The 11,053-nt window shown below is 39.2% G+C and overlaps 2 protein-coding genes across 2 annotated transcripts in view; one reads left to right on the forward strand and one right to left on the reverse strand.

The window, feature by feature from the left end:
* Positions 1–638, reverse strand: part of KIF11 (kinesin family member 11) — a 36,569-nt gene extending 35,931 nt beyond the window's left edge. Inside the window, exon 1 of the mRNA XM_074339384.2 lies at positions 313–638. Within this exon, the coding sequence (XP_074195485.2) occupies positions 313–389 (77 nt within the window). The 5' untranslated portion in view covers positions 390–638. The remainder of the gene's footprint in view (positions 1–312) is intronic.
* Positions 639–1,147: 509 nt separating this feature from the next.
* IDE (insulin degrading enzyme) overlaps positions 1,148–11,053 on the forward strand; it is a 111,651-nt gene continuing 101,745 nt past the window's right edge. Inside the window, exon 1 of the mRNA XM_074339386.2 lies at positions 1,148–1,285. The gene's annotated coding sequence lies outside the window, so the exon portion shown is untranslated. The remainder of the gene's footprint in view (positions 1,286–11,053) is intronic.

Below are 11,053 nucleotides of genomic sequence, written 5' to 3' on the forward strand. Positions count from 1 at the left end.
CACGTACAGACGTCATAAACTTTGGACATTCTCGCCTGCTAATCTGTCTCAGGTTAATTTGATTATTTCCTCCCACTTAGAAGGTGGGAGAAAAATTATTTTTTGCGACCCCCACCAATATCTTTTCTTCCGAAAAGAAATTTACTCCCCACAGCAACATGGTGTGATTTAATCCAACAGAACGCGGAAAACTAGGAAACAACAAGGCTTGGTCCACTCAGAAACTGTAAGCAAAATTCCTCTCCTCCCACCACGCAAGAGGAAGCCCAGTAGCAAAGCCCCGCACTCCAAATCCCACCAGGCGCGTCCTACCTGCATCTCACCACCACCTGGATGTTCTTCCCCTTCTCATCTTTCTTCTTGACGGAGGAATTCGGCTGGGACGCCATGACGGAACCCCTCGGAAAATCAAGGCTTGGCGCTGGCAAGGGCTAGGATGTCCACCTCTCTTGCCGAGAGCTGGCTTGGCCCGGGGACCGGACGCAAGCAGCTCAGCGTCCCCGGTCTCCACTAGGGGCTCTGACTGGCCGTGGTGTCTGTCCCACACCAGCCAAAGCCGCCCAAGCACCAAACTCGTCTCAGCCAAAAGCCGAGGAACCCGAGCAACGACTCGGCGCCTCAATTTGAAAAAGGAGCCCGGTCTCCCGGCCAATTGCAGCGCGGACGCGCAAGGCACCATGGGATGCGGTTTCCTCACCAGAGCCCCGCCCTCAGGGAAACCAAAAATCTGGTGCTCTCGTAGCCGTCTGGAACTCTTAATCCAGGGAACTCGTAACAAGCAGGAGTAAACAGTATGGTATTTACGTAGCGGTGCTCAAATTACATAACATCTCCAATCCAAAATTTGCTCATCTGCAAAAGGGAAATAATAGCGACCTTTCTAGAGGGCTATGTGAGCATTAATAAGCTAGTGCGGGTAAATAGCTTAGGTTAGAACATATAGTAAGCGCTCACGAAGGCTGGTCATGATTATAATTATTAGAGAATTGTAAGGGAGTGCTATGGAAGCACAGAGGAGAGGCCAAAGCGAACCTCTTTCTCGGGGGCAGCATTCAGTATAGATTTGAAGAATAATTAGGAAGTGTTACGCGATAAGGCTAACACGGGTATAAACTCGTGATGAAATGGACATTGAATGTCATTTTTTGGACTCTAAATGTATTCTTTCACTGATGAGAAGTCATCACTGCTAAATGATTCCAAGCTTGAAAGGAAGATCAGATTGGCGCTTTCGGACAACGGTTCTGCAGTGACTGAAGCCGACTCAAGGCGCACTTCCCTCCAGGTACGTGGCGCAGCCTCCAGACGGCGTTTAAAGGAGGTTGCGCCGACTCCCCGGGAGGTTAACCTACAAGTCCCAGCAGGCCCCGCTCGCTGGGCCCCGCCCGCGGTCGGTGACCTCCGGCTTTCCGTAGGCGTTCTATAGGCGCCTTGGCAGTGCTTGGAAGTGATTCGGCCACTTTAGGGGTGGGTTCCGGAAATACTGAATCATGGGCCTTTGTCGGCTCCGGGAGCTGTGCTTCTGTGCCATACTTAGCCCACAGAAACGTAGGTATCATTTTAGTTTCTTAAGAAACGGACAGGAGTGGGAAGCTTGCAGGCCCCAGTAGTGTTCCTCCACTTACTTAACTCCTACATTCCCCCAGGGAAGCTTCTGTCTCTAAAGCCCAGATCGCTGGTCAATGGAGATTCTGCATAGGCTGATGTCTACTGATATTTCCTCTTAGAAGGCTCACCGGCGTCTCAAAATGGACCAATCCAAAATGGAATTCTTTATCTCCCTTACCTCCACCCCAGTCTTTCTCATCTGGACCAATGGCACTAACCAGACCGTCGTCCTCCATGTCCAGTGCAGTCCTGTTGATTTTATCACCTCTGCCCACCACTCTAATTCAAGTCTTTTATTTCTTCCCTGAACTGTCCCAAACAAGTTCCTAACAGGTCTCCTGAGTTGTGCTCTTCTCTCCTCTCTCCAGTGCATTCCCTCAGCAAAGAGAAGGATCTTCTAAAAAACGAAACAGATCATGCCTTTCATCTACTTTTTAACCCACAGTAGCTTCTCATTGTACTCAGAACAAAATCCAAATTCCTTACCATGTTCTTTAAGGCCCTCGTAAACAGCCCTCATAAACTGCTGCCCCTACCTTACATAGCTCACTACCATTCTCTATAGCTCACTACCTGCAGCCAGGCCTTTGTATTTGCTGTACCCTCTGCCTACAACTCTAGTTTGGCTCTTTGCATGGCTTACCCATTCTCATCCTTCAGATCTCAGTTAATCTTTCTCTTTAAAAAGGTCTTTCCTGACCACCTTATCTAAAGCATATTTCTACCTTAATTTTATGTCTCAAGACCTTGTTTATTTCCTTCACAATACTTACCACAAATTACACTGTGAGTGTATTACTAGAATGTAAGTTTCACCAGGGACCTGATTGTCTTGGTCAGTGCTGTTTTCCTATTGTCTTGAACAGAACCTTACACAAAGTAGTCATTAAATAAATATGAGTACCTGAAGGAAATTATTTAACTTCTCTCAACATTGATTTCCTTATCTGTAAAATGGAGATAATGATTACTATTATTGTGAGGATTAAAATAATAGCATGTGTAAAGTACCTGGCACATAGTAGGCCAAAATTTTCTTCTTTTCTTTCTCATTAGTAAATACCTAAACAATATTTACATTAACAGTCATCAGGGTTTATGCAAGAAATTCAAGCGTCTCCATTTGGTAATAGTTTCATAGCTACCATATATCTAGAGCTACTATGTGTCAGATTCTATGAAAGGCTCTGTGTGCATCGTCTCATTTAATCTTCAGAACAACTCTCTGAAGTAGCAACTATTATGTCCCACTATTTTATCAATAAACAGGCCACGTAAGTATATTTGTCTGTAGTCATATGGCTAATAAATGACAGGGGAGGAACTCAGAATTCTTTCTGATTTCAAATCCCAGGTTCTTAATTGCTATCACCCTCATCTAATTTTTTCATGTGCTCAGTGCGCCTGTACCCACTTTCATCTTACCCTTATTGAGTGCTTACTATGGGCTAGGCAGTAAAGAGGTAAGGCTGAATTATAGTTCCTGCCCTCAAGACTAAATCTAATGGAGAGAGCCAGGATCTTTTGGCTATTTGTAAAAGTTTTGTTACGCTAGGCAGGTGACTATCTCTGATATGCTATTTTACACTTCCCCTATAGAGCTCAAACTACTCAAGCTAATCGACACTTCTTTCTTGCAAGTCTGCCCATGGTTAGAAATTATTAATAGTTAACCTGGATTCTACTAATATCCATCATTGATCATGTGTGTGTTTGATCTGGCATTTCTCTTTCAAGTATGTATTTCTTGTATAAGTTATTTTTAGTTGATTTTTAATTTTCTTAAAAAACGGACATAGTTTTAAAATAGTTCTAAAGGGTTTCTAACAACAACATAAAAAGGTATTTCCTTGCCTTATCCTGCCCCAACCCCTACCTCCACTCCAGAAACAACTACTTTCAACTCATTTTAGCTATTTCTTTTAGCATTTACACATTCCCATTTTTGTAAGGAATTTGTATATACTGTTACCTTTTGATTAATCCACTTTGGACTTTATCTACTGATTTCCTCTTATGGAAGATAGGATTTAGTTCACAAACTTTACCATTCCCTCTGCTTTCTCTTCCTTGTACACCCAATACTACAATTTTTGTTAAACCAAAAATCTATTTAGGTTATTATGCCTATTCATAGCTGAGCATTTCAGTCTAGTGAGATTGTTTTTCTTTCTTATCTTTTTTCTATTCAGAAATTAATAACTGCCCAGTTTTGTTTGATTAGTTTTCCTTGTACTTTTCCCAATCTAGAGACTTCCTAGTAGTCTCTTGGTAAAATCTTCCACCAATTCAATGACATCAGAAATCAGTTTTAAGTAGTTTTTAATTGGGTGCTTACTCTCTCTAGGCGTGGGGCCCAGCTGCCAGCCTATGTTTGCCCTTCTTTTTCATCCCAGGAATTCCCTTTGCCTATTTCCTCGTTTGGAAAGCATGTTTTCTGGATCTCATCTGTGTGCTTTCTTGTTTTACTCACTTATTTAGGTGGAGCACATCCTCCTGTAGTTTCCCGAGAAAGAGTGCAGAGGACATACATTTCTTGAGAACTTGCTTGCTTGTCTAAAATGTTTTTATTCTGACACTTAATTGCTAAGTAGGTTATATGTACAATCCAGATTCTAGGTATTTTTATTTCAGATTTTTTTTTCAAGGGGTGTATTAGTTTCCTATGGCTGCTATAAAAAAATCACAACAAAGTTGGTGGTTTAAAACAACAGAAATTTATTATTTCACAGTTCTGGAGGCCAGAAGTCTGAAATCAACTTCACTGGGTCAAAATCAAGGTGTCTGCTGGGCCAGGCTCCTTCTGGAGTTTCTAGGGGAGTATCAGTTCCTTGTGCCTCCCAGCTTCTGCTGGCTGCTGGCATTCCTTGGCTTGTGGCACATTACTCCAATCTCTGCCTCCATGCCTTCTCTTCTTCTGTGTTAAAACTCTCTAATAATACATGAGATTAGATTTGGGGCCCACCTAGGTAATCCAAGATAATTTCCCCATCTCAAAATCCTTAACTTAATCACATCTGCAAAGTCCTTTTAGGCTTTAAAAGGTAACATTCAAAATGGGCCAAACCCCTTAAAAGACACCTCACCAAAGATATACAGATGGCAAGTAAGCATATGAAACATATATGTCATCAGGGAAATGCAAATTAAAACAATGAGATACGACTGCACCCTTATTAAGAGTGACCAAAATCTGGAACACTGATAACACCAAATTTTGACAAGGATGTGGAACAGGAACTCTCATTCAATGCTGATGGAAATGCAAAATGTTACAGTAACTTTGCAAGACAGTTTAGCGGTTTCTTACAAAACTGAATATATTCTTACCATATAGTCCAGCAACCATGCTCTTTGGTATATACCCAAAGGACCTGAAAACATGTCTATACAAAACCCTGGACATGGATGTTTATAGCAGCTTTAGTCATAATTGCCAAACTTTGAAAGCTACCAAAATGTCCTTTCAGTAGGTGAATGGGTAAATAAACTGTGGTACATCCAGACAATTAAATATTATTCAGCACTAAAAGAAATGAGCTATCAAGCCATGAAAAGACATGGAGGAAACTTAAATGCATAACACTAAATGAAAGAAGCCAATCTGAAAAGGCTATATGCTGTATGATTCCAACTATATGACATTCTGGAGAAGGCAAAACTATAGACAGTAGAAGATCAGTGGTTGTCAGAGGTTAGAGGGGAAGGAGGGATGAATAGGCAGAGCACAGAGGATTTTTAGGGCATTATGTATTATACTATAATGGTGGATACATGTCATGATGCATTTGTCCAATCTCATTGCATGTACAATGCCAAGGGTGAGCTCTAATGTAAACTATGAACTTTGAGTAACAGTAATGTGTCAACGTACTTGTAGATTCATCAATTATAATGGACGTACCGCTCTTGTGGGAATGTTGATAAAGGGGGAGGCTATGCATGATTGGGAGCAGGGAATATATGGGCTATCTCTGTACCTTCCACTCAATTTTACTGTGAACCTAAAACTGCTCGTAAAAAAACAGTCTTTGAAACCTTGAAAAACACACACAATGTTTCTGGTCATTTCAAAGCTTTATTTTTATCTTGATAGCAAAGAAAGGCACCCTACTATCCTAGTGCAGAATTATATTTGATTGAAATATAAATTTGTGCTTTGTTCTCCCTGTATTTCCTTCCAAGCAGTTAGGTATGCCTTTCTGAAGATAAATTGAAGGATGGCAAGTGTTTGCTACTCTCTTGGACTTTCTATTTGGAACATTTTGAAAGTTAGTAATCTGGAGAACTTAGTGCTTTATATAATCCACTAGCTCATCAACATTTGATTTTCTATAGTAATTAATTTATACCTATGATTATTATTACAATTTTTATGTTATTAAAACATCCTAAGCAACCCAATTAAAAAATGGGCAGAGGACATGACGAGACATTTCTCTAAAGAGGAAATACAGATGGCCAACAGACAGGAAAAAATGCTCAACCTCACTAATCATTAGAGAAATGCAAATAAAAACCACAATGAAATACCACCTCACTCCAGTCAGAATGGCTTTCATCAATAAACCAACAAACAAGTGCTAGCGAGGTTGTGGAGAAAAGGTATCCCTTGTGTACTGTTGGTGGGATTGCAAATTGGTGCAGCCACTATGGAAATCAGTATGGAGGTTCCTCAAAAAACGAAATGGAACTACCTTATGACCCAGCAATTTCACTCTCACGTATCTATCCAGAGAAATCCAAGACACTAATTTGAAAAACTATATGCAGCCGTTTATTGCAGCGCTATTTACAGTAGCCGAAACTTGGAAACAACCAAAATACCCATCGGTAGATGACTGGATTAAGAAACTGTGGTACATTTATACAATGGAGTATTACTCGGCTATAAAAAATGAAATCTTACCATTTGCAACGATATGGATGGACCTAGAGAACATTATGCTAAATGAAATAAGTCAGACAGAGAAAGACCATATGATCTCTCTTATATGTGGAATCTAAAGAACTGAATAAATGAGCAAAGTAAACAGAAATAGTCTCAGAAAAGAGAGGGGGTGGGGATGAGAGAGAAGGGGAAGGGATTAGACAGCATAAATTGGTAACTACAATATTGGCACAGGGATATGAAAGACAGTTTGGGGAATATAAGCAATAATGTTAAGATTTTGTAGGGTGTCAGATAGGTACATGTCTTATTAGGGAGACCACTTCATGGATGGTGTAGATGTTTGACCACTGCACTGTACACCTGAAGCTGAAGCTGAAGCTGAATAATACTGTATGTCAATTATAATTTTATATATATATATATATATATATATATATATATATATATATATATATATATGGTCACAGGATATGGAGTATAGCATAGGGAATAGAGTCAATGGAATTGTAATACATATGTATGTATGATGTCAGAGGGGCAATAGTTTGGGGGAGGAGGATTATGACTTTGTGAGGGGTGAAATGTCTATGGCATTGTTTTGTACACCTGAAACTAATAATAATAAAAAAAAGAAATTCAACCTAGAAACCATGACAAGTAAAAAACAAACAAAAAAACCCTTACCCTAATAGTTATTATAGCAGATATGATTTTACACCACAATCTTGGGTGGTGTAAAAAATATCACATCATTTTATTTAACTTTTATTAAATATGACCCCGAGTTCCCCTTCCACCTGGAAACTTCAATTTTGATTACTACTGCAGATGCCCCTGCACACTCTCATGGGATGTGCGAAGGTCCAGAGGTTTCACAGGAAGAAAAACACGTGTGGAGAGCCCTTTGCGCTTTGATTCATATGGGTTACTTCTGAGATGCCTACTGTGCAGTTGCAAGTAGCCCTAGGAACTCTGCTGCTTTTGTGACACCATTAGGGTAAGAGCATTTTTGTCCCCAAATTTTGAAGACAGTGTTTTTTAGCTTCTGCTGCTGCTGAAATATCCAAAGCCATTCTGATTCCTGATTATTTGTAAGTGGCCTTCCCCCCCCACCCCCCCGGAACCTTAAACAATTTACTTTTTCCCTTTATTGGGCTGAAATTCTGCAATAATGTGCCTTGGTGTGTATGTATTTTCATCTACTGGGCTAAGAGCATTTGGTGAATCCTTTCAGTCTGGCAATTCACTTCCTTCAGTTCTGGGAAATATCTTTGAATTACTCATTGAACATTTTTACTCATTTTTCTGTTCTTTCTTTCTGGAACTCCTATATGTGGATAATAGATTTCCACTACCTACTTATTACTATCTTGATGTACTTCTTTCCAATTGTCTATATGTATATTTTTAATAATTGAAATCATAATTATTAGTTTTACATCCTGAATTTTTATTTAACTTAAGCATTCTTCCAAGTCCTAAAAAACTCTTCAGAAACATTTTTATTTGTATGATATCTTAAGGCTCTTGAACAACACCTATGCAATTCTTTAGTGAATAGTTGAGGAGTACTCGACTTTAGCTATTATAGTTGCCAGAATCATGGTAGGTTCTGTATACCTGTGAGTATAAATGCCAAAGAGAACAGTAAACATCTCTGATGTGCTTAAACTGAGGAAAAAACAATTCATGAACTGTTCATAAACCTGTAAAAAAACAATCCCTAAATGCTCAAGTATAGAGTTTCCCTAAATCTAAATTTGGGTTAATGTTTTCGCTGTGTTAATAGTAGAGCCTCCATGGCAAAGATTAATTGGGAGAGAAAGGTAAAGAGATGTTTTCTGGCCTTCCGTCAGATCCCAGAATATACCAGACTCTCTCCTATCCCAGACTCTTGTGATGAATGTTTCCTCACTTGTTCTAACTGGCTCCCTCTTACCTTTCAAGTCACAACTCAAATGTCACTTCCTCAGAGAGACTTTCCCCCACCACTGTATCTGAAGTAGCCCTGCAAACTCTCTCACAAAACCCCATTTATTTTTCTGCACATAGCAAAAGATGTTGAAACTTTACTCCCCGTGTTTTTCTTTCTTTGCCATACCTCAGGCAAAGGCATCTAGGAGAATTAGGGTTCTTATAGCAGGAATGCAAAAAGGAAAAATAATATTCAGCGTTTATAACTTTCAAGCTAGGCATTTAAGGGAAGGCCCTGAGAAGAGCCCTAAGCATGATAGCAACAGAAGGAGAAGCAGCTGACTGCCCCTCAACTTTCAAACTCTAGTTGAGAAACTCCTGGCTAGGACATTGGATGGAGAGAAAGTGATATAAGAAGAAGAAACTAATGGAGGTCAAAGGCCATTAAACAAAAAGAAAGCAGGATTGACGGAGGGTAATCCCAGGAGGGAACCTGGTGGAGAGTCAGCCTGTGAGAAGGGCCACAGAAGCTGGCTTTCCACTGACAGCTGCCTATGCAGCTCAAACACAAAATCCTATGTTGTGAGCTTTTGCTGAGCTTCCATCTAAACTGTCCCCTGCACACACACACTCCATGTGTGCCCAGGACATGCATAAGCCCCCTGAGATGAGATGATGAGATCTTTGCCACCTTCCCCCACCCAGAGGGGCAGCAGTGGTGATGGAGGGAAAGTCCCTTGGTGAAGCTGGACTGCAGGAAAACTCACCCTGGTTACCCTAATATTATTTTAATCACGTGTAATTATTTTACATAAGTATTAATTTACTTGTTTCTCTCTCTGTAGTTGTAAACCCTACAAGAATAGAAAGCTGGTTGCTCTTTTTTTTTCTGGTGTAGCCTCAACATCTAAAGCAAGGCCTGGGCGCATATTTGTTGAATGGACAAATCAAAAGTAGCCTTAACTGTGGAAAATACGAATTATAGATTTTTACATAAATATTTCAAGTACTGTCCATAAAGTAACTCAAACTTACCTTTAAGGACTAGCAAGTATGAGTAATTTAGGAAAACTTTTAACAAATTTATAATAAATCACTTATCTATAAACAGTCTTAAAAATTCATGTTGCTTTTAGGTACGTATTTTATTACCATAGTACTGTACTAAAAACATACATTATAAAACTTTTTATCATGGAAAATTACAAATATATACAAAAGCAAAGAGAATAGTATAATAAATCCCCCAGGCATCCATTATCCAGTTTCAATAATTATCAGTTCATGGCCAATATTGTTTTATCTATTCTTCCTCCTGTTCCCTCCGCCTCCAATGAATTATTCTGAACCAAATCCCAGGCATCATATTATTTCAGTCTATATATGAAAAAGCAGTGGAAAGTTCACAAACTTAGTTGTCCGGCCTTTCGTATCTCAAAGGACCCTTAAAAAGCCACAGCCACTAACATACCCCCCAACTCAACATAAACAATATCATTAAATATCTAGTCAGTGTTCTTACTTTTCTGATTGTCTCATATTTTTTTCACAATGGGTTTGTTCAAATCAGGATTCAAACAAGAACCAAACATTTCATTTGGTTATTATGTCTCTATCTTTTTTTGTTTTGCATTTTTGAAGTTTATCTTTTTTGAAGATTTTATTGAAGTACTGCAAAATAACAGTAAGTAAGTCATAAGTGTATAGCTCACTTTTCAAAAACTGAACACACCCACATAAACACACCCAAGGGCCCCCCTATAGTCTTCCTTTCAGTCACGGCCACCTCCAGGGTAACCTTTAACTTGAGTTTTAATACCATAGATTAGTTTTGCCTGGTTTTCAACTTTATACAAGGCACTCAGACAGTATGTACTCTTTTGAGTCTGGCTTCTTTCGCCATGCTTGTGAGATTCATCCATATCGTGAGTGTAATTTTTATTTGTTCATTTTCATTGCTGTACAGTATTCCATTGTATGAATATTCCCCAGTTTATTTTTCCAGTGCATTTTTGGGCATTTGGGTCATTTGCAGTTTGGGACTATTATTAATTGTGCTGCTGTGAACATTCTAGTTCTGTTGGATATATATAGCTAGAAATGGAATTGCTGGGTCATAGCATATGTGCAGTTTTAATAGATACTACCAAATAGTTTAACACAGCCTATTCATCTGCCCTCATGCCATTATATCATCATCTCAATTACTATAGCTTAACAGTAACTTAATATTTGGTAGTGTAAGTGTTCCAGATTCTTCTTCCAGATTGGCTTGGGTCTTCTGCGGCCTTTGCATTTTCATATAAACATTTATAAACAGCTTGTCATAATTGTCAATTGTAAGTCCCATTTAATCCACAGGCTTCTCCTTCCTCTCTTTTTTGTTTTGCAATTTATTTGTCAAAGAAATACGTCATTTGTCCTTTAGTGTTCCAAACTTTGCCGATTGTATCCATAAAGTGTGACTTAATTTTTCCTCTGTATTTACTATAAATGGTAGTTATTATCTCAAGGCTTAATCAAATTTAGGAAACATGCATTTGACAAGCATGAACTGAGCACTGTGCTTGCTGCCAGGTGAGATACAAAAATGACTGCGACATCATTCTTAATCTATTGCTTCTTACAAGTATGGAA

The sequence above is a fragment of the Rhinolophus sinicus genome, chromosome 15, assembly GCF_057876585.1.
Source record: "Rhinolophus sinicus isolate RSI-liver-muscle chromosome 15, RSI-T2T, whole genome shotgun sequence".
NCBI lineage: Eukaryota > Metazoa > Chordata > Mammalia > Chiroptera > Rhinolophidae > Rhinolophus > Rhinolophus sinicus.